Raw genomic sequence first — 22,517 nt, 5'->3', positions numbered from 1 at the left:
TTCCAGCTCGCTTTTCCGTCTGCTATACCCGCAACGGGATCTTCGGACTTTTTTTTTTTTTTTCCCGCCCCTTTTCCTCTTCTCGCGATAGGGGGAGGGGGAAAAAAATCAGCACTTCCGAGAGAAAGTGTGCAGATCTCTTCTCGCGAGATATGTGAGCGGCCATCTTGTTCCTGCCCCTGAGTGTCTCGGGTCGGGGTCACAGGGACATCGGTACCGCTGTCTGGATCTTCGCAGACAATGCTGTCCCGGGTGGTACTTTCTGCCGCCGCCACAGCGGGTAAGAGATGTAAACCCGAAGCTGGCATATCAGGATGACTGGGAAGAAGCTAGGTCAGGAGGGCGGAAAGTGCGTAAAGAAAGGACTGCAGTGTTTGGGCCTGATCCGAAGAGTTCCCTGACAGTGTAGGATTTCGGAGGACCTCTGAGAAGGATGCAGGGGCCGTAGTGATCGCGACTCACCGAGACCGAGGAAGGTAGAAAATGGATTTCTCCTTGACTTTGCTAACCTACGTCTTGTGTGTTTGCAGCCCCGTGTCTGAAGAACGCGGCCGTCCTGGGTCCAGGGTAAGTGTCACCACATTTTATTCTCTTAACATTTCTTACCGTTAAGCCAGAAATTACTGTTTTCCTTCACTTTAGCAAGCTTACATCCCCATTCAGACATTCGTTCTTCTACTTGCCTTGAACGTGATCCTATCCCTCCTCTGACAAACCCCGAAGAGGCTAAATCTCACCCCTCACCATGACCTTCAGCAGCACACAAGTTACTAGATTACACCCAAGGACAGATCTGGTTAAATATAGCAAAATAAAACATGTTGTTTTGGGTGTCTTCCAGATTCCCATCTTTTATTAACCATATCAGGAGTCCGAAATCATTTATTGCTTCGTAAATACTTGTCTTGATAATCACATAAAGTGACAGTGGAGAACGAACACCTTCGTGGAGCTCACAACAACCATAGTCCTAGAGACAGCTGCAAAGTAGCAGTTTACAGGCCCCAGAGGTAGAGCTGAGGACACCTGGTTCCCCAACTTAGCTGTGACACCTCACTTAGAGGCATATGGGTTATGAGATATGACTTAATTCAGAAAGCTAAAGTTCAGATAACTTGGTAGTGTGTGTGTGCGCGCGCGTGTGTGTGCCTGCTTAGAAATGGTGCTGTTGCTGTTACACCTCTTTTCCTAAAGCATGCAGGGTGTGTGCGTTTCTTTACTCCTAAATGTCATCATGAAGTCTTCAAGGTTTAATAACTACAAAGTGCTTTGTGTGTGCAAAAAAGTAAGGCCATAATTGATCGCTTTCAACAAATCATAGAAAAATGACTCCATACAGTGCACCTCTTTGAGTGATTCTCAGCACTGCCAAAACAAAAATGGTGATACATTAAGTGAATTAGATGAAGAAAATGCAAGGAGGAGCACCCTTCATTTCTGTCACCCTCCATTCTCTGATCTGTCAGTAAGATTCTGCTCCCATGATGATGCTTTGACTCTTGACTACTACCCTCACTGTGGCATGAGCAGCTTTGAAATGGACAGTTTCATTAGGCTTTTAGTCTTGACATCTGTTCTCATTCCAATACAGTCCATTCCCAATGTAGCAGAGAGTTATGGCAGTTCCCCACTTAAAGTCTTAATTCATATCCCTGTTGAAATAAAATCTAAACGTAGCAAAACCAAGAAAACTCAACCTAAATTAACCTCATCTACTCTTGGGTCTTTCTCATCCTTCCACATGGCTTTATGTACCTATCATGCCAGTCCTGCTATTTCCACAAAGAAAGTTAAGCTTTTTTTTTTTTTAATAATTTTATTTTTATTTACGTGCGTGTGTGTGTGCGTGCGCGTGTGATGGCAGAGGCAGAAAAAAAAGGTATTAGATCTGGAACTAGAGTTAGAGGTGGTTGTAAGCAACCCAGCATAGGTTCTGGGAACCAAATTCTGGTCCTGTGGAAGAACAGTAAGCACTCTTGACCATCTTTGAGCCCTAAGATCTTTGTCATTCAGCTTGTTCTCAAGAGATGTGAATAGTTCATGTGAGTATAGATGAAGCACTAAGGAAAAACAAAGTACAAATTTTACAGGGACTGGACCTGCTGCACTGTCATGTTTCTGTAGACAGAAGAGCGCCTGCTGAAGAGTTTTCCAGTCAGATCACAGTTTAGAAGCATTGGCAGTAGTGTGAAAGAGCTCCATGTTAGGAATGTCTGATAAGATGACCTTGGCAAAGTTCCGAAATCCTCTTGCGGTATGGTTTGAACAAGTAGGATTCAGCCTTCAGCTGATTTCCCAGGTGACATTTGACTGTCTGAAAATGTTTAGGGTTGCCACCATTCAGCAAGTATATGGATTCTTCTAAACATGCACAGAGGAGCAAAGGATTGTGCAGTCTTAGTCAGGTTAAGCTGAGAAGCCCTAATTTAAATGGAAGGCTCTCTACCGCGGTTCTTCAGTTTTGAAGCTTGGTGGGGTCACTGATGTTTTAGAGACATAAAATGATACTCAAAGAGGGCATAGGACTGAGGGGTAGCTCAGTGATAGAACGTTTGCCTGCATGGTGTATGAGTAGCGAGGTTTAATTCCTAGCACTGTACTGTAAATACCAACTTTTAAAATTTATATTTTTGTGTTATGTTAATAAGTGAATAAAAATGAGTAAAATTCTGTTGAACTCTTAAAGTACATGGAGTATAGAGATGTAGAGAGTAAAGGAGATTGAATAGGAAGTGGGGAAGAGTCACCCTCAGAACCTTAAGGAGACTGACTGCAGATGTGAGTGAAACGCAAACATTTTATCAGAAGCTCAATCAGACGTCAGCATGCTGTAATTTCTACAAAATGCACAATCAACTGCTTTACTACAAATAATGTGCAAGTCTGTTACGCTGGTGTAATAGTTCAAGCCTAGAAATGGCAATAGCAAGATCTAATAGTTATCTAAAAACAAAAAACAGAAAAACAAAAAAACTTAGGTTTAAAATACTCTGTGGAATCTAGAGCTCACCATCTCCATTCACCATATAACCAAAATCGCCAAAAAATCTGGAAAGGTTTTTGTCAGGCAGGCAAAATTGTGAGAGAACTCGAGTGTTTACCATATATATACATATGTATATATATAAAACCTTAGACCAGAAAAATAAGAACAAATGGGTTGAGGATCCAAAGATTTATATACAACTCAAAGATTGAACATAATTAGAATTACTGCAAACTGAGAAGGCTTGTTTGGATGAGCAGTCCTCCATCATCAAAACAAGAGAATGTTTTGCATCAAGGTTCTTAATAGCAGGTTGCTTGTAGCAGAGTTGCCATTTAGGTGACTACTCATGTGGACCCCTACTCTATGACAAGCACCATTCTAAGAATGTTACACAAATGAACAGTCTTCACAGTGACCTGTAAAGTAATGTTTTATTTCTTACATAAAGAAGTCTGAGATTACACAAACTTAAGTTCTAGGGGCTGGTGAGATGGCTTAGCAGGTTAAGATACCTACCACTAAACCTGACAGGTATACCTCGGTTCTATTCCCAGACCCATGTGGTGGTGGAAGACAAACAACTCCAGCAAGTTTTTAAAAATAGAAAATTTTTAAAAACTTTTAACCCTGAAATGTTTAAAAACTTTGAAATCGTTTGCTCAAAGCCCAGTGGTCAGTCTAGGATTTTAAGTGGGTACCTGGCTGTAGTCTTCTCTCGCAGGTTTCATTGCACTTGATTGGCATAGCATGTCCTAGGCAAATCATCCATAAGCTTAAGCAAAGATTCCAGTAGAAGTTACCGGTGTCTTTTAAGTCATTTCCCTGGACCTTCCTATTTCTAGTCTGTTCTGTTTCATTGTGGCAGTAGGAAACACCTAGTCTTTCTCCCTATTCATTGGTTTTGTTAATTGTTCCTCCGGGTTTATTTCTTTGAAAAATTGGCCTTAAGTTTGTATAATGGTTGCTTGTAGGGTTTTACAGGCAACAAGGGTCTTTCACACAGGACAGCCTCGCCTTGCCCCTCTACCACCTCTTCCTGAATATGGAGGAAAAGTACGTCTTGGGCTGATTCCTGAGGAATTTTTCCAGTTCCTTTACCCTAAGACTGGTGTAACAGGTGAGCATTGCCACATCTTTAGTAATACATTTGATACTACTAAAATCAAGTCAGTCTTTTTCCAGAAGAAGTTACAGGTTCCACATAACCTTGAGATAAATGTTTCAGCATCTTTGTTTTATTTATTCATATGCTAATCATGCTAATTTCTTTGATTTACTGCCAGGCATTGTTCTAGCCATACGATAGTGGACTAAGTTAAATGTCTGATATTGTGGAACATTAATAAAAATTTTAAAAAATAGTGCCTGTATATCCTACTCTATCAGATAATAAAAGGAGCTATAAATAAAGCAAAAGAAACTATTACAGAGAGTGTGTCTGGCACACATATCTTAACAAGTAGGAACATCTCATTGATTGTTCTTTTAAGAAAGGGATAAACCTTCAGAACCATACTTTTTTTTATAATGACTGGTTTCTCTTTTGCTACTTTGTACTTGGACATTCCCATGAAAACTTTATCAAGAATACCTAGAAGAGTGATTTGCAAGAGTGCCTTACCCTCACTTGTGGCTGAACTGGATTGTAACTTTGATCTCTTGGCTAAGTTAGGTTTTGTTTTTTGGGTGTGTGTTTGATTGTTTTGTCTATATACAATGCCTTTCTTAAATAGAACACTGGAAACCCAAAATTTGTTTTAAGCTCTAGACTGCCCTACAATAGCATTTCCTTATCTGGAATTGAAGAAAATGAATGTCTTCAGATCTTGTAAATCATTAAAATGTTAATACAATGGACCCTTCAAAATCCAGTCAGTGGCAATTGTTAAGAGGCTTTACGGGGTTGGGGATTTAGCTCAGTGGTAGAGCGCTTGCCTAGGAAGCGCAAGGCCCTGGGTTCGATCCCCAACTCCGAAAAAAAGAACCCAAAAAAAAAAAAAAAAAAGAGGCTTTACATGATTTCAGACATGAAAAAGGATCACCACAGGATGTTCAATGCCAACCAGAGCTACAGAGCAAGACTGTCTGGAAAATGTAGGTGCCACTTTAGTTCCACGCTTTGGAAAGCAAAGATCTGCTCTATGTACTAGTGTAGATACCAACTTTTAAAATTTATATTTTTATGTATGTTAATGTTTTGCCTGCACATATATACATGCACCACTTTTACACAGTGCTCTTAGGGGCTAGAAGAAGGTATTGAGTCTCCTGGAGGTGGAATTACAAAGGTTCTAAGTTGCCATGTAGGTGCTAGTTCATACATGGGCCCTCTGCAAGAACAACAAATGTTCTTAACCACTAAATCATCATAAATTACAACTTTTAAAAATAATCTAGAAAGAAAATGTGTCCTAACTTCCACAATTCTGATAACTTAATTCCTTTGTGTGTGTGTATATATATATTTTTTTTTTAAATAATTCCTTTGTGCTTGGTTTTTTTGCATCTTAACTTTTTTGTAAATGTAGGCAAAGAACAGACAGACCTTTGTCCTGTCCCTTGTATCCATTCAGTCAACAGGATATGTTGCTGGAGCGATTACTATAGAAAGCCACTTCGTGTCTTTGTAGAACAGTTCCTGTGTGTTAAGTGCTTTACATCTATATTGTGTTTTATCAGCCCTGGGAAGAAGGTGCTGTTTCCCTTTGAGGAAACAAAGTTCAGAGATTATATTGATTTCTGTTTCTGATAGGTTATAGAGTCGTGATACAGATTTCCTTCAGTCCAGATCTTCTTTCTTTCAGCTGTGCATGCTACTTAATCTGTGTGTGTGATCTGATTATCATTTTAACTTTGTCTGAAGTAACCAAATGTGCAGTAGGCACAACCTAAAATAACTCTTTGTTATTCTAGGACCCTACGTGCTTGGAACTGGGCTTAGCTTGTACTTTCTATCCAAAGAAATATATGTGATTACCCCAGAGACCTTCTCTACCATATCAGTAGTAGGGTTGATTGTCTATGTGATTAAGAAATATGGCGCCTCTATTGGAGAATTTATTGACAAACTTAATGAGGTAAGAATCATAAACTTTACTTTCCACTTTAGACTATAGCAGAAACATCCCAGTTACCTAATATTATTTATATGCATGTTAGAGGGAAAGGTACACCAATGTAGTTACATGGCTATAGTCATGTTGCAGTTAATACCTTGACACAGAATTCAAATGTGCCAAAGTCTTCAGATTTTCCTCAGTCTTTTTTTCTTATTTCTAAAATCCAAAATATATTTCATTGTAGCTACTTTGAAGATAAAAAAGTGCATGTATAAAATTGTCAAAGAATAAAATTCTTTTAGAACATGCTTAATTTCCACAACTGGCATAAATTGAAAGACATTTATTTGGAATTTAAAAAAAAAAAAAAAAACTATGCTTCCATTTGCATCTGTTTGCATGATTGGTTGGTGGTGTTGGGACCTGGTGAGGGCTCCCATACACCACAGGGTGACCTTGAACTTCTATAAAATCAAAACTGGCCTTGAATTCCTGAGTTCCTTAATGTCCATCTCCTAAGTGATAGAATTTTATTTTGACCTTTTGAGACAGGATCTCTATGTAGCCCTTGCTGGCCCGGTGCTCAATTTGTGTACCAGGCTGACTTTGAACTTGTGGACATTGTGCTTCTGACAATTTCATACATGTACTTTGGTCAGATTCATTCTTTATTACCCCCTTTCTCCCCTCCTCTTGTTTCTGCTGAACCTTTCTTCCCAACAAGTCCTTTTCTTGCTTTCATGCTTCTGTTTTTGCTGACTGAGTTTTAATAGTGTTGCTTGCATGAACATAGGTGGGGGGTTGCTTATACTACAGTGGCTATACTACTGGAGAAAATGACACCCTTATCAACCATTTACTGCTACAATGAAGGATGGGGCCTCATGACTTCCTGCTCCATTTGATTGAATGTAGACATTTCAATCTTGTACACATAAAATAACCATAGCCACTGTGAATTCATTGGTGCAGTGACCAGGTCATGTCCAGAAAACAAAATTTTGCAGTGTTCCTCCATATCCACCAGCTGTTAGATTCATTCCATTTCTTCTTTGATGTTCCCTGAGCCTTAAAGGAAGTAGTACAGATGCTACATTTAGGGCTGGGTATCATGTCTCTTGGCACTTTGACTGGTTAATGAAAACTAGCTTCTCTAATGAAGGCTAAGAACGGTGCTACTCTGTGTGTGAAACATAGCAGAAAGCACTTTGGCACTGTATTCACTTAGCAAAAAAAAGTATGTTACGTGTTCTCAGTCATTGGAGTTTCGAGTAGATTGCAGAACCATGCATGAGTTCCTTCCTGTGGAATAGAATCAAATCCAATCAGAAAATAGTTGATTACTGTCATAAGACTATTGTACATATCTTCCCTGGCAAGTTCAGTGTTTTACATCTTGAAGAGTTCGGATCTAGGAAAAAATGTTGATAACTTATTTTTCTTCCTCTGTCTACCTAGAACCTTCAATCATTTTGAAAGCTATCCAGCAGAGAAAAAGTTTCCATCTTACTAGTTCAAGCTAGATTTCTCAGTCCTGCAACCAAAGTGTGGTGATTTCAACAGTAGGCTCTTAACCATTTAAATTCTGGTGCTCAGTCAAGAGCAATGGAAATAGAATATTGAGAGTGCTTAGAGCCTCCCTGACCAACAACTTAGTATCTTATTTCTTTTTTTCTTCCATCTTTATTAAATTGGGTATTTCCTATTTACATTTCAAATGTTACTCCCTTTCCCGGTTTCCAGGCCAACATCCCCCTAACCCCTCCTCCTCCCCTCCTATATGGGTGTCCCCTTCCCCATCCTCCCCCCCATAGTATCTTAGTCCTAGCACAAGGATTTTGGTTTAGTAACCTCTGGTTTCTAAGAGCAGTATTATCCACCTATATAGGGTACCTCTGTTCAAACAGGTTCTAATACAGCTTTTTCATGCATCTTTAGTTTGAGTTGACCCTCCTTGGTCTTTTTCCTTCAATGATAGAACTCTTCTAAAGTTTTGAGTACTTTCCTCTGTGTTTTTCGTCGTGGTAATTTTTGTAGATGAGGAATAAAACTGAGGGAGCATAAAAATGACTTTTTGGTAGCATTAGTGCTTCAACTGACATTGTAATATCATAATTACAGGAAAAAATTGCTCAACTAGAAGAAATAAAGCAGTCAAGCATGAAGCAAATCCAGGATGCAATCAACAGGGAGAAGGCACAGCAGGCACTGGTTCAGAAGCGCCACTACCTCTTCGATGTTCAGAGGGTAGGTTTCTATAGCGGGACTGTCTCAGACCTGCCAGTGATACAGTAAGACACTGAAGCTTCTTTTATACTTTAAAGCTTAGGCCTTTTGCTGGGGCAGCCTTCCAGATCGCTCATCTAACTCATCCTGACTAGCCTACCACCTGTCACATGGCTTTCTCTGCTCCACTTCAGTCCATATCTGTACCTCCATGTCTGCCCTTGACTCTTCCACAGGAGCTTCCTTCTCCCAGCATCAATCCTCTTCCCAGAAGTTCCACCCTAGAACTTCCTGCCTTAGCTATTGGCTGCCAGCTCTTTATTACAGCCAATCAGTAGTGAGGCAACCTCTGATACATTAGTAGATTGCCTTTAGGCAAGGGAGGAAGGATGAATATTTACAAAACAGAAAACCCCCTGATAGACCGAAGAAATAATACCAGAATCCTGCCAGGACTTAGCTCTCTGCCAATACACAATTAAACATTGAAAATACAGAGACATACCTTCATACAAAGTTTATTTAAAAAAAAAAAAAAAAAAAGGGTTACCTCAGCAGGTTTCAGTAATTTCTAAGATGGTGTAGTTAATTTGTGGGTGTACAAAAAAAAAAAAAAAAAAAAAACCAGAAAATTAGTGTCTGGAATGTAGCTCAGCAGTAGGTCACTTGCCTTCCATGCTCAAGAAAGCCTGAAACACTACCCAAAAAGTCAGAGTATTTTGAAGAATGATTAAAATGGGCTTTATTTACTTTATGTGGAAAAGAGATTTGACTAGAAGTTGTTGTCTAAAAACTGTTAAAAAAAATACTTCAGACTGTTCTAAAATCAGAAACAGTATAAGCTGTTAAAGAACACACTTTGAATCCGTACAAGAGGAAAGTAGTAAGTTAGGGCTGATTTTTTTTTTTTAAAGGCACACACCAGAGGTGAAATACATTCTCTGCATTTCATACATACATGGGTAAGAAAATGTTAACATTTACTGTTAGATAATCTGATCCTTAGCAATCATTCAAAAAAAAATATCTAGAAAGCAATAGAGCTTTTAATCATACCCAGAGCTTAATTAAATTCTAAAAATTATAAGCATGTCAGATATTTTGTTATTTCTTAGGTAAGATGTATCATTGAAATTTATATAAACACATCACTGGGGCTAAAGAGATAGCTCAGCTGTTAGGAGCATTTGTTGCTCTTTCAGAAAACTCAGAGGGTTGCTATAGGCAGAGGAGAGATGTGGGTTCACTTACATTTCAAAGGATCATTCTGGCAGCCTTGCTGCAAGTAGCCTTTAGATAGGTTTGAGAGTTACCAAGAACAGGTGCTTAAGACTGTGAGCTTTGTAGCCTAATCTAAGCCTGTGTTCAGATCTTAGCTTCACAGTGTATTCGCTCTGTAACCTTGGGCAAGTTCAACTTCTGCCTCAGTTTCTCTCTGTAAAATAGATAACACTGGTACCCCATGATGTATTTATAAGACTTGACAAGATTGACACAAGCACAGGAATGTTTAGAACATAGTAAGTGTGAGCTACCATTCAAACATAAAGACACCATTCAAACATAAGATGAAGGTCAGAGAGAGAGAGAGAGGGAGAGAGAGAGAGAGAGAAGACACTATTTGTAGTAGAAAAGATTGGAAACAGCCTAACATTAGCAGAACTTAGTTAAGTGAATACTGCAACACAAGTGTAGTGGGCTCCAGTGTACTTTATAATTGAGGTGGGTAGTATATAGCATACTGTGTTTGTTAAATATTTATGGGAAAGAATACTTGAAAAATACAGAAAAACAGTAGCTTGGGCCCATGCTTAAATTGGTCACATGCTGTTTTCCTACTTGCATATTAAAGGAATTTCACATAAACATACATGCAAGAAATAGAGAATACTAGCTGGCAAAGCCCCCAGCAGAGAAATGTTCTTTCATTTATGTAACAGTATTTCTTAATTAAATGTAAACCGTTTCTAAATTCTCCCCACACCCCCAGAATAACATTGCCCTGGCCTTGGAGGTCACTTACCGGGAACGACTACATAAAGCATATAAGGAGGTAAAGAATCGCCTGGACTACCATATTTCTGTACAGGACATGATGCGTCGCAAGGAGGGAGAGCACATGATAAACTGGGTGGAGAAGCATGTGATACAGAGCATTTCTGCACAGCAGGTACATGATGACCCTTTGTATCGCCTATGGTTGGACCAGTACTGTAGCAATCACATGCTGTCTAGTGTGTGTACATACACACAATGCAGATACCCATGGAGCTCAGAAGCCTCAAAGCCTCTGGAGCTGGAGTTACAGACAGCAATGAGCCACCTGATGTGGGTGCTGAGAACCCCCAGCTCAGGTCCTCTGGAAGAGTTGGCAATGTGTGCTGCTTCCTCCCGAGCCATCTCTCCAGCCCCAGTTTTTCTCATTATTAATTTCTGTATTACTAGTGTTTGTTGATTGGTCTTTTACAAGGAGTGATGATTACCTAAACTAACCAGCATTTCTAGTCTGAAGTTTTTTGTAGGTTTTACTCATAAAAGTGGTAGACCAGGAAATTCTAGCACCCAGGACTTATTTCTAAAACAAATTACATCTACCCTGTGTACTATAATTAATTTTTTTGTGAGCTCTTTTAGTAAGCTTTCTACCTTAAGCACTAATCTTGACGTTCTAATTATGTTACCCTTCCATATTCTTGAGAGAACTAACTAGATTTCTCTTTCCTTATTACAGGAAAAGGAGACCATTGCCAAGTGCATCGGAGATCTAAAGATGCTTGCAAAGAAGGCTCAAGCTCAGCCAATTATGTGAATGTGTCTATCTCAGTTGTGATAGCCAGAGAGGGTTAACTTAAATGAGAACTACTCTACTTGAAGAACTCTTTCTGTATTGCTGTCTAATGAAATTGTGGTGTACCTTTCCTAAGAAATGATCAAGGTCCATTTAGTGGCTTAACCCTATTTCTGATCCTTGCTCTGTATTCGGAGTTGTCTGATCACATTTGAGTAAGCAATTTGCAGCAACTCGCTGCCCAACAGAAATTACCAAGTTATAGTTTAAACTTGTAATTAGTTAAAACATCTTACAATAAAATGTTTGAAACAGAATTTGTAAGTTTCATACTCTGAAATAGCACTGCTTTATTATGAGTAAGAATTACATGATTTAAAATAAAATATCTAGCAGCTGGAGATAACTTAGCAAAGGGTCTTGCCATGCATTTATGAAAGTCTGACTTCAAATGCCCAGAACCGTGTAAAAGCTAGGCACGCTAACAAGCATCTGTAATCCCCGAAGATGAGAGACAGAATTCCCAGAAGCTTGTGGACCCAGATGGTATACACAGCAGCAGACAAGAAACAAAGCAAGGTAGACATCAAAGGTTTTTTTCTGGCCTCCACACATGAACACAGAACCTCACATGTATGTATATATATATGGTGAAAATACATTGACGTCATACCTTGTTTATGAAATGTTCCAGGAGAAAACAGTCTGAGTAAAGAACCACGGAAGATGCCAGCAAGGATGGAAGAGGAAAGTGATTGTGGAGTCAGTAGACGTAGCAAGGTGGAGTGCTGTGTGTAGGAAGGGTCAGTGGTAGACAAGGTGGAGTGCTGTGTGTAGGAAGGGTCAGTGGTAGACAAGGTGGAGTGCTGTGTGTAGGAAGGGTCAGTGGTAGACAAGGTGGAGTGCTGTATGTAGGAAGGGTCAGTGGTAGACAAGGTGGAGGGCTGTATGTAGGAAGGGTCAGTGGTAGACAAGGTGGAGGGCTGTATGTAGGAAGGGTCAGTGGTAGACAAGGTGGAGTGCTGTATGTAGGAAGGGTCAGTGGTAGATTTTCAGATTGAGTTAAGAGAACTGAAAATATGAATTAAGATTCATAGTTCAGAGATCTTTGACCAGTTATTTTTGTTGAACTGTAGATGACAGTGGGATTTAAGGATAAGTAATTGAAAATTAAACCGTGTAAGTATTCCTGATGTTAAAACGGAGATGAAGGGGGTGGAGAGCAGGCTCAGTGATTAAGAGAACACACTGATCTTGCAGTGAGCTCAAATTTGTTCCCATTCACATTGGGCAGTTCACAACCACCTGTAAACTCCACTTCCAGGTAACTAATGCCTCTTGACTTCTATAGCACCTAGACTCAGGTGTATATAACTGTACACAAACTAAAGCAAAGGCTTTTTTAAAGATTAATGGTGGGCACATCTATAAGTGATAAACTTAATCTAGTTTAGAAGCTCATGAATGTCATATAGTTAATTACATACAGTGGTATCTAGAGAAGTCCATGTTACAAAAAGACCCCTTGATACACTAATGTTCTAGCCGTCAAGATTATTTCTTAATTCCAGATCCAGTCTGTTTTCTCCACTCCTCATGTTTGACCTCTAAACAACACTGATACTTGACGTTTTTTTTTTTTCTCCATCCCTCCTCTGACCTCAAATATCTGTGCTTTTCTCAACACCCCCCTTTCCTCATCGAGTAACCTAACCTCTTGTTTTTTCTTTGGGGTCCCAGTCCAATGTGTATAAATCTATAAATTAACATCCACAACATTCTATCTTGCAAGCAATCTGGAACACTGTTTTGTACAACAAAAATACCAATGATTGCAAAATACCAGGCTGGAGAGATGGCTCAACGATTAAGAGCACTGACTGTTCTTCCAGAGGTCCTGAGTTCAATCCCCAGCATGGTGGCTCACAACCATCTATAATGGGATCTGATGCTCTCTTCTGGTGTGTCTGAAGACAACTACAGTGTGCTCATATAAATAAATCTTTAAAAAAAAAAATACCTTAAGAGCTATGTCCTGTTATTCTCTACCACCTTACAGAGCATGGGTTAGTATCTGTGTTCAATACATGCTTGGTTATGTAACTAAGTCTTGAACTTCCACTGTTTCCTTTTTTGGGCTCTTAGTCTTGCCATTGAGTGGTCTCTTTGGTCATCTGTTATTTTTGTTTCTGCTGCCGCTCTTCTGAACGCCTCTCAGATCTCTTTGTATCTCATCTCTCTGCCCCTTCCATTTAGTCCCTGTTGCCCTCAAATGGGTTTCTGCAAGGATCCCAACTAGACTACTCATGTCCAACCTGTTTTGTCTCCATTTTAGTGACTGTTTGATGCACCCACTTCTCTTACTGTGCAGACAAATGTTCCAAGGGATTACCTCTTCTTGCTTCTATAACTTTCATTCTCTCTTTGATCTTCTTGCTCTCCTTCCTAGCAATTTTCAAATGGTCTGTTATCTGAACATTCCCTCCCTCCTATTCTAGAATAACGTTGAGAAAATTAGTGTTATTAATGAGAACTTTAGTCAGTATCGGTGTTTTCCTCTGAGAAGTTTCCCTGTGTTACAGATATATGTAAAGGACTCCACTCCATCACAACACATGGAATCATTTGCCTCCTGCAACTTCTTACATTCAGAAAGTTTTACAAAGATAAGTAAAAGCCAATTTTTGCTGACTTTCATATCCTCAGTTTAGAACAGCACATGTTGTGGGCCACAGAAATATTTAGTGGGTAAAGGTACACATCATCTAACCTGACAACCTGAGTATAATTCCTGGGACCCACAAGGTCAAAGAAGAGAACCAACTCTCACAAACTGTCCTATGACCTTAACACATATTCCACGGTCCATGTACACACACACAGAAATAAGTGCATAAGTAAGTTTTAAGTTTAAACTACTTAAAAGAGTGGCAGATGGACCTGAGTCAATGTCAATTGTGAATAAAAAGAGCCACTGAGATTCAAAAGTTTGATCATTGGCTCATCCTGTGTTTTAATCCCTATGTCCTTCAATCCTATTGTATTTATGGTTTTCTGCTGTTTCCTTAAAACTGTATTTTCATGCTGTGTCCCAATCAAAATTTCCATGTAGAAGGGAGGGCCTTACAGTCTCCCACCCCTAGCCAAGGAGCTACTGATAACTGACAGGTTCTGGGAAGGAAACATCAGTTGGCTTTAAGGGTAAAGCCCCTCGTATGCTTGACTTTGCTCCAGTGGACTGTCCATACCCATGGGAATGTGAACACAAATTAGACTAGATGGATTATTCTAAGAGAAAATGAGGACTGGAGAAATGGCTCAGTGGTTAACAGCACTGACTGCTCTTCCTTAGGTCCTGAGTTCAATTCCCAACAACCACATGGTGGCTCACAACCATCTGTAATGGGATCCGATGCCCTATTCTGGTGTGTCTGAAGACAGCGACAGTGTACTCATATACAATAAATAAAGCTTAAAAAAAAAAAAAAAAGAGGGCTGGAGAGATGGCTCAGCGGTTAAGAGCACTGACTGCTCTTCCTGAGGTCCTGAGTCCAATCCCCAACAACCACATGGTGGCTCACAACCATCTGTAATGAGATCTGATGCCCTCCTTTGGTGTGTTTGAAGACAGCTACAGTATGTTCATACATGAAATAAGTAAAAAATAAAATCTTTAAAAAAAAAAAAAAGAAAAAGAAAAGGATATCAAGTTGAGAAGGGATGGGTTAGGGATAAAAGAGGTGATCAAAAATACATTGTATGCATTATGGAATTCTGAACAAGCACACATTTTAAAATTCTTGAGCTGCAGAAATGTCTCAGTAGTTAAGAACACTGTCTACTCTTCCAGGAGTCGCAGGTTTAATTCCCAGTATCCATATTGTAATTCAACTATCATTTAATTCCCAGCACCCACATGGTGGTTCACAACTCTTCATAACTTCAGTTCCAGAGGTTCTTCACTAGATATACATGCGATACACAGACATCTATGCAGGCAAAAGATCTATACACATGAAAATTTTTTAATCTGTGCATTTTTTTATAAATGTTAAATGTAATCACGTAGGACAGATAGCCAACATTAGTTCACATATATTACATGTTAGATTTTAATGAAGCTGAAAATTCCTTTCATCCATTGACATTGGCTATGATAATGTCATACGTCAGAGCGTTACTTACATGTTTGCAATGATGTCAGGGTAAACAAACCCACAGCAAAACTATAGCACACACATCTTATACAGCTGTGTACAGGACTTGAAAATGGTAAAACAGCCATGATAGATACTTGTAGCTTTGACCACAATTTCAGACCGTACATCTACTTAGAAAGTTTAGAATAGTATGCGGTTTCTGCTGGTGGCAACCTCATTCAGCTCATGTTTCTCAAATCTAACCCCTCTCCAAAAAGGTCTGGCCCTTGAGAACCCAGGCCCTCAAGCTTGGATGAGATTCATAGGAATACCACTACATCCAACTCTCTTGATTGCAACTGGAGGCCATACCAGGTGAGTGATACATACCATCTAGGTTTATGTGAGTGCAGTCTCTTCAGTGCAACTGTATGCTAATGACTGCATACAGGTTTAAATTTAAAGGTCTCCATACTCTAGCTCTAGCCCATCTGTGTTTAACTCTTTAGTGCTTTTCCTCCTACCAGTACCCACTCCTTGCGCCATGTCAAGATCCCAAATACACTGCCTAATCCCATCCTTCAATCCTCGGGTGGTTTATGGCATCTGCCGGATACTAGTTTACTAATAAATGCTTATAAATAAGTGAATCAATCTTCTGCTCCCTCAAAAGGTATTTCAATGCTCTGAACACACTTGAGTTCTCAGCCCATTGTTTAATTTTGACCCGTAACTCTTCATTTTTCTATTTCAACATGGAATTACAAAGTCCTTGCTGAAGGTGATGATGTCATGCTGCTATCAGTAACTTCCGGGAGGTTAAACAATAAACTCCTTCCTAGAAATGACCTTTCCTGGGTCTTCTGGCATTCATGTGTGAAAGTGTAAACAAGCAACCCTCATTGCTTACAGGACCTTTAGAAATGTAGCACAGGGTGGGGCTATGGCTCCGGTGGTAGAGTGCTTCCCTAGCTTTCATGAAGATCTGGGATTAATCCCAGTACCGCACAAACCAGGCATACTGGTTCAGACTGTGAGCCTAGCATGCAGGAGTTGGAGGCAGGAGGATCAAAAAGTCATTATCATCCACAGGAGGTGGAGACCAGCCTAGTCTCTGTGAGAAGAGAGTCAATCTAAAAAGAAGGAAATGAGGGAAAGGGGAAAAAATATCATTGGCCTCAAAGAGGAAGTCAGTGCCTTGGAGGTTGAACATATCTTTGCAACACAGCTTGAGGGTGACAGTGACATCATCTCTGAAAACCAAGACTAGGAACAGAAAAGTCAAAGGCTAAGTCTCAGAGCTGCACCTTAAAACTGGAACTTTCCTGAAAAGGTAAAGACCTTTCTAATTGCTCACCAAAGGACAGTTGAATCATTTGTGTAGTGGCTTCTGATGTGCTGCTTATTTGGGTGGGGGAAGGATTGCATTTGAATGGCCGCATAGCACAGGTCTCAGTGTGGAGTATGAGTCTCTCATGCCAGATCAAACTGCAAACAGCTTCGTTTCTGGTTCATCTTTCTGCTTCTGCCAAATGCTTAGATTATTATTCTTTGATGCTTGGATTATTGCTATTCTCTTTTGTGATTAAAAGGTGTGTGTGCGTGTGTGCGTGTGTGCGTGTGTGTGTGTGTGTGTGTGCGTGTGTGCGTGCGTGTGTGTGTGTGTGTGTGTGTGTGTGTGTGTGTGTGTGTGTGTACAGGTTTCTAGAGTTGTGGGGTAGATACCTTTACCTGCTGAGCCATCCCTCTTGCCCTAATTTCGATTGGTTAGTTGGTTTTATTTTCTTTTGTTTCGTTTAAGCAGGGTCTCACTATGTATCCCTGACTGGTCTAGAACTCAGGCTCTCCTTCAATTTAAAGAGATCTGCCTGCCTCTGCCAACTTGTGGGAATAAAGATGTAAACTCACCATGCCAGGCTCCCTTTGAATATTTTAGACAGATCCTGTGTAATCCAGGCTAGACTTGACCTCATGGCAAACCTTCTGCCTCAGCCTCTCCAGTGAGTGCTACCACACCTGGCTAGATTGTTGCCTTTGAAGGTAAATATGTTTGTTGCATTTTGTTACCTGGATTTGTAAGTATCTGTTTCTCTGTGGTAGTGGTCTAAGACTTAGTCTATCACAGTAGGGTGGCCTAGGATTTTTTATGTGATATTTCTTTGGGTTGCTTCTTCATATAGATCCACTGCTGCAAAAAAGCAGAGGTTTTCAGTAGCTCTAAATGTAAGGTCTAGTGGTAATTCACACTCCTCAGGAAAAATACATTTTAATACTTTAAATATATTTTATAAAACATATAATGTATCCTATAATAAAATACAAGAAAATATGCTAATATTTTATGGTGTTCTACAATGAATACCATTGACTATTTTATTTTATTTTATTTTATTTTATTTTATTTTATTTTATTTTATTTTGAGGTGGGTTCTCCCTATACATAGTAACTGGTCTGGCCTGGATCTCACTATGTAGACCAGGCTGATTTCAAATCCACAGACTCCACTTGCCTTTCGCTCCCAATTGCTGGAATTAAAATCATACCGCCTCACATGACCAACGTAAATTTCAAAAGGAACAGAAGAGTGATTTAAAAAAAGTGTTGCCCCTGCTCATCCTCCATGGACCGTGGTCTTCCTGTTCTCACAGACAAGACTTCCCACCAAGTTTTCTTGTCAGCACTTTCCACTTCAGATAGTGGCAGACACAGAAATGCTGACTGGCGAGCTACAGTATAATGTTGCCTTGCTCCTGCTTTAATGGCGCTTAGGGACAGGAGTCCTCCTTAAAGTCCCCCTCATATCTAAGGACAGACATATTCACTCATGAAAGCTGACTGATTAAAACACGTGAGCCATTTATGGAATTTTTCTAAGTAAATTGCCTTAAGATTCAGTGAAATTTGTAGAACCTCGATTTTTTTTTTTAAATTATGGATTTGCCTAAATTGAATTCAAGTTGTAGCCACAAAAAAAAAAAGGTTGTAGCTGAAATTTTACATATTAAAGTACCTGTCTCGTTAATTATTAAAAACATTGAAAAATATTTGTATAAGCATAAGATTGATTAAGAGAGTTCAGTTCCAGGGCTCGAGAGATGGCTCAGTGGTTAGGAGCACTGGCTGCTCTTCCAGAGGACCCGGGTTCAATTCCCAGCACCTACACGGCAGCTCACAACCATTTGTAAGACCAGTTCTAGCAGATCAGACACCCTCACATAGACATGCATACAGACAAAACACTGATGCACATAAAATAAAAATCTTAAAACAGAAGAAGGAGAAAGTCGGTCCGGTCGATCAGAACTGAGTGGTGTGCTTTCACACAGGTCTGCTTTCCAGTTTCAGTTCTTTCTGGCCAGCTGTTATTTGAAAATATGAAGGAGAACTTCCAGAAATAAACAGTCCTATACGCAGGGGTTGGGGCTCTGGTTGGTCTTTGACATCTTTACAGTATCTTACAAAGTATCTTCTGCAAACACGGCGAGGAGGCCACAGCTCAGAAAGGTCTATCGCCACTACAAGGGTTTTAGAAGTGTGCAAGAATGGACAGAAAATTCTGAGCAGGAGAGAGATCTGGCCTTGGATGGGAAGAAGTGTTTCAGGCAGCTTTAATAAAACACAGTGAGTAACTGAAAGGAATTCACATAGCTAGCAATGGGCACTAGGAGTCCAGGCAATGGTACTCTCCTGCCTTTAGATGCTTTACAGTTTTGTGGTTTGCTGGGTGTAATCTGAGTACCACATGATTGTCTGGTGCCCAAAGAGACTAGAAAATGGCGTCTCGTCCCTTGGAATGCGAGTTAACAGGTGGCTATGAGCTGCCAGTGGGGGCTGGGAATCATCCTGGGTCCTCTGGAAGAGCAGCCAGTGCTCTGAACTGATGAGTCATCTCTCCAGCTCATCTCTGCATTCATTTCAATAGTATCTGTTCAGTGACAATGCAGACGTGTCTGAAAAGCCATCCTGCATCTCAAAGATGTTACTTTAAGGAAGCACCGTATGTCGTTATGTGTTACAAGGGAGGAGCCACCAGGTGTACCAAAGCAATACAGTTGTGGTGGCCCCCAAGGTGCTGGATTTTTGCTTTGTGTTTTTGAGTGATTGAATCAGTGAGTGAGGGGGATGGAGAGAGACGCTGAGTCTTATACAACCTCACAGCTAGTAATTTTCTTGATTTTTTTTTTACTTATGTCTTACTAATGTGCATGAGTGTTTGCCTGCCTGAATATATATGCATGCAGTACTGGTGCAGGAGAGATGGTGTTGGATTCCCTGGAACTGGACTTACAGATAGCTGTGAGCATGTACTTGCTGAGAGCTGAACCCTGGTCCTCTCTAGAGAAGCACCAAGTGCCGCTAGGCACTGATTCATCATCTCTCCAGCCCCTTAGTTTTGTTTGTTTGTTTGTGTTAGGGTCTCAAGTCAGAGAGGCTAACTTGGAATTTACTACATAGTTAAGGTTGAACTTGAACTCCTGATCCTCCTACTTCTCCTCCCCTGTGCTTCGGATTAGAAACACTTTCAACCACATCCAGCTGCTGATTATCTCTAAAAGCATAGAGTAAATGCTAAGCTAAAGGGTTCCGATGTAACTTCTCTGGTCATTGAATATGTCCAGGTGAACAAAGTACCAATGACACACATCACTGTCCCTCCACAGAAGGATTAGCCCATTCTGAACTAACCCCACCCCCAACCCCATTGAGTGCCACTGTCATGCTCAGACCCCAGACCAAACTAAAAAAATACCTGTTTTATTCTCAGGAGAAGACAGCATGGGAACTACTCCTTCCACACCTAAACCCACCATCAGTGAGTTCGGGACAAAAATCATTTCCCTGGGTGCTACAGTGAATTAGTAACAGGAAGAGTTATGTTGAAAGCCCCCATGGGGAGCAGTGTTGGCTAGAGTGTTTCTGAGGTAGAATTCAAGGGTACCACCACACTGCTGAAGCCAGTGCACACAAAGGCATCAGGAAGACCTGACCTGTCCCCTAAACTGAGTAGATCAGCTGGTAGTTTATGAAAATCTAATTCCTGTTTCTTCTTGCTCCTTCCCCTATAGATTAGACACTGGAACACACACAGGCGCGCGCACACACACACACACACACACACACACACACACACACACACACACACACTGGCAGTTACGAGAAAGTAGGGAAGTACCTGCTGAAGTCAGAACCACATCTCCCCAGGGCTTCCCACTCTACCTCTGCTCCTTTATTTCGTATACCCTTTCAAGTACAGCTCTACTTCTCATTTTAAAGGTCTCACTGAGATATAGCATGTAGCTCAGTGGTAGAGGGCTTGACCCAGTGTGCAAACAGTCCTGGGTTCACTTGCCCAGCACCAGCGAAAAGACTCACTGCCCTTCCCTCTGAAGAGTTGTAGCCGGCTTGCAAGTTCCCGTGGGTAGTGGTCGTGCTCAGGGTCTTATCCGAGAGGGACGGCAGGAGTAGGGCAGAGATACTGATCCCCCCAAAACTGATACCTTCCATGTTCTCTGCAGGAACAATCTCCACGGCAGCCCCAGTGACCAGTTCTACACCCTATTCCTTCAAACCCAAGTAAAGGAATACACTTATCCGGTCTTTGTGGCATTTCCAGTCCATTGGAGGGCTTTTTGTTGACCATTTTGTCTTGGGACCTTGGGAAGGACAGTCTGAGTGGGAGAAGAGATCAGGAATGGTGAAAGAACTCAGTGTTTGATCTTAAGAGTATAATAGTTCTGTTTTGTTTTGTTGGCAGGGGAGGGGGATTGAGCACATCTCACAATGTGGCCCCGGCTGGCCTCCAAATTGCCACAATCACCCTGCCTCGGCTTCCCAGGCGCTGCGCTACAAGCAGTATGAACTCAACATTGCCCAAGATTTGAGAGATCCCCACTCCACACTTCACACAGTGCTGGGGTGTGGGGTATTGGGAATGGGATTGAGAGAAAAGAAAGTCTCATGGCTGTGGGCCCCAAAAGCAAAATGCCTCTTTTCCAGCAGTGGGTGGGAGCAAGCCCCGTCAGCCCAGCCCATGTAAGAGCCTACATAAGAAAGCTAAGCCTGTCTTTCCAGAAAGGCTTCAAGGGGCCCTCTGCCAGCCAGTCATCTACTCCCTTTTGTTTCTGCTAAAACAGAAAGGAACACTTAATCCTGGCCTTTTTTGCTGGGGTTCTGCTGACACTGCTCCTTGTGATCCTTACTCTCCTCATCAAGAGCTGCAGAAAATGTGAGTGGTCTCTGTGAGACGAGATGAGCCTTCTCTTGCTGTGACTGAGAGCAGTGAGCGCTGGGGAAGAGGAGGGAAGGTTTGCTTGGCCCACCCTCTTTGCAGATCCACCTTCAGGTCCTTCCTTTCTCCTCCTTGCTGCTCTCCACACCCCTACACCCCTACCCACTAACCTTTACCCAAGGTGAGAGGCTCCTCCAGTCACCCTGGTAAGAGGACAACCCTCTTCTTCCTGGTGTATGCTACAGGTAACTCCAGTGCCCAGACCCGGTACCCTCACTCAGAGCCTCCCACCAAGGTAAGGACTATCTGGTGTTTTAAGGGTGCAAGAGGGAGACTGAGCATGATGGAAATGGTACACCAAATTATTTGGGGGAAGTTGGTTTATTCTGTCTCCTCTCGAAGTAGAATGTTGGCATCACTTTCTGGACTCTGGGCAAGTGGCTCTTTTATGAGTTCTGTTCTCTTTGAGTCCCCACTTTTCAGAGTTTCTGGGTCACTTTTAAAGAGACATCTTTTGCTTCAAATTAAATTCACTTGTTTCTCCTCTTTCTCCTCAAAAGCTGTCATCTATATCAAAGGAGTCGCTCACATATGCCAGCATGACTTTCAAGTCCTCAGAAGAAAACAGCAATGACTTGACTAGAAACCACTCCTCAGGCTTGGACCCCACTGTCTATTCTCAGATTAAAGTGACAGACCCATAGCTGCCTCTCCAATGAGGCAGAATGCAGGACCTCAGCTCAGCTCCTTCGACATGCTGCTTTCTTGTTTTGTTCCGTATGTTTGCTTTTGCTGTTTTCCACAAACTTGCGACCACAGTCTATATAAAGTTGCCACTGGAGTGATTTAGGCTTGATCTAGTGCAGTTGCTGTCAGTCATAAGGACCAGTGGTTAGTGACTTTCCCTGACAGAGGAAAGGTGTCAGTCATAAGGACCAGTGGTTAGTGACTTTCCCTGACAGAGGAAAGGAGGCTGTTGCTTTCACTCGGTAGCAGCCCCTTTAGGGACAACACCCCTAAACTTTTCCAAAGGGGGGATAGAGCTCAAGATAAAGAAGCACACTGATGATAGCCAGGGAGGAGCCA

General features: G+C 41.1%; 3 protein-coding genes across 7 annotated transcripts in view; 2 read left to right on the top strand and 1 right to left on the bottom strand.

Moving 5' to 3' along the window:
- Positions 1–100: 100 nt before the first annotated feature.
- Positions 101–11,379, top strand: Atp5pb (ATP synthase peripheral stalk-membrane subunit b). Of its 2 annotated transcripts, NM_134365.2 has the most exons (7): positions 101–280; positions 531–567; positions 3,961–4,106; positions 5,903–6,066; positions 8,170–8,295; positions 10,265–10,444; positions 11,006–11,379. In NM_134365.2, the coding sequence occupies exons 1-7, from the start codon at positions 241–243 to the stop codon at positions 11,081–11,083; spliced, it is 771 nt and encodes a 256-aa protein (NP_599192.1). In that variant the 5' UTR covers positions 101–240; the 3' UTR covers positions 11,084–11,379. The 2 variants fall into 2 exon arrangements, with proteins under 2 accessions (NP_599192.1, XP_038957551.1); XM_039101623.2 differs by lacking the exon at positions 101–280 and having other exon boundaries at positions 548–567; positions 3,939–4,106.
- A 5,054-nt stretch (positions 11,380–16,433) lies between these two features.
- On the top strand, positions 16,434–22,169 carry C2h1orf162 (similar to human chromosome 1 open reading frame 162). Of its 4 annotated transcripts, none has more exons than XM_017591328.3 (6): positions 16,434–16,534; positions 19,968–20,015; positions 20,719–20,776; positions 21,337–21,428; positions 21,677–21,726; positions 21,992–22,169. In XM_017591328.3, exons 2-6 carry the CDS (start codon positions 19,979–19,981, stop codon positions 22,133–22,135), a joined length of 381 nt encoding a protein of 126 aa, XP_017446817.1. In that variant the 5' UTR covers positions 16,434–16,534; positions 19,968–19,978; the 3' UTR covers positions 22,136–22,169. The 4 variants fall into 4 exon arrangements, with proteins under 4 accessions (XP_017446817.1, XP_038959750.1, XP_038959749.1 ...); XM_039103822.2 differs by lacking the exon at positions 16,434–16,534 and adding an exon at positions 17,104–17,241; XM_039103821.2 differs by lacking the exon at positions 16,434–16,534 and adding an exon at positions 18,687–18,823.
- Positions 20,408–22,517, bottom strand: part of Tmigd3 (transmembrane and immunoglobulin domain containing 3) — a 76,145-nt gene continuing 74,035 nt past the window's right edge. Inside the window, exon 7 of the mRNA NM_001302749.1 lies at positions 20,408–20,871. Within this exon, the coding sequence (NP_001289678.1) occupies positions 20,791–20,871 (81 nt within the window). The 3' untranslated portion in view covers positions 20,408–20,790. The remainder of the gene's footprint in view (positions 20,872–22,517) is intronic.

Source organism: Rattus norvegicus, chromosome 2 (assembly GCF_036323735.1).
Source record: "Rattus norvegicus strain BN/NHsdMcwi chromosome 2, GRCr8, whole genome shotgun sequence".
Taxonomy (NCBI): Eukaryota; Metazoa; Chordata; class Mammalia; order Rodentia; family Muridae; genus Rattus; species Rattus norvegicus.
This window is presented reverse-complemented; position numbering and strand designations above follow the sequence as displayed.

Coding starts and splice junctions, on each gene's coding strand:
- C2h1orf162 (XM_017591328.3), top strand. CDS start 19,979: ATGGGAACTACTCCTTCCACACCTAAACCCACCATCA. Junction 21,429..21,676: donor CATCAAGAGCTGCAGAAAAT/GTGAGTGGTCTC, acceptor TGTATGCTACAG/GTAACTCCAGTGCCCAGACC. Junction 21,727..21,991: donor ACTCAGAGCCTCCCACCAAG/GTAAGGACTATC, acceptor TCTCCTCAAAAG/CTGTCATCTATATCAAAGGA.
- Atp5pb (NM_134365.2), top strand. CDS start 241: ATGCTGTCCCGGGTGGTACTTTCTGCCGCCGCCACAGCGG. Junction 281..530: donor TTCTGCCGCCGCCACAGCGG/GTAAGAGATGTA, acceptor GTGTGTTTGCAG/CCCCGTGTCTGAAGAACGCG. Junction 4,107..5,902: donor CCCTAAGACTGGTGTAACAG/GTGAGCATTGCC, acceptor TTGTTATTCTAG/GACCCTACGTGCTTGGAACT.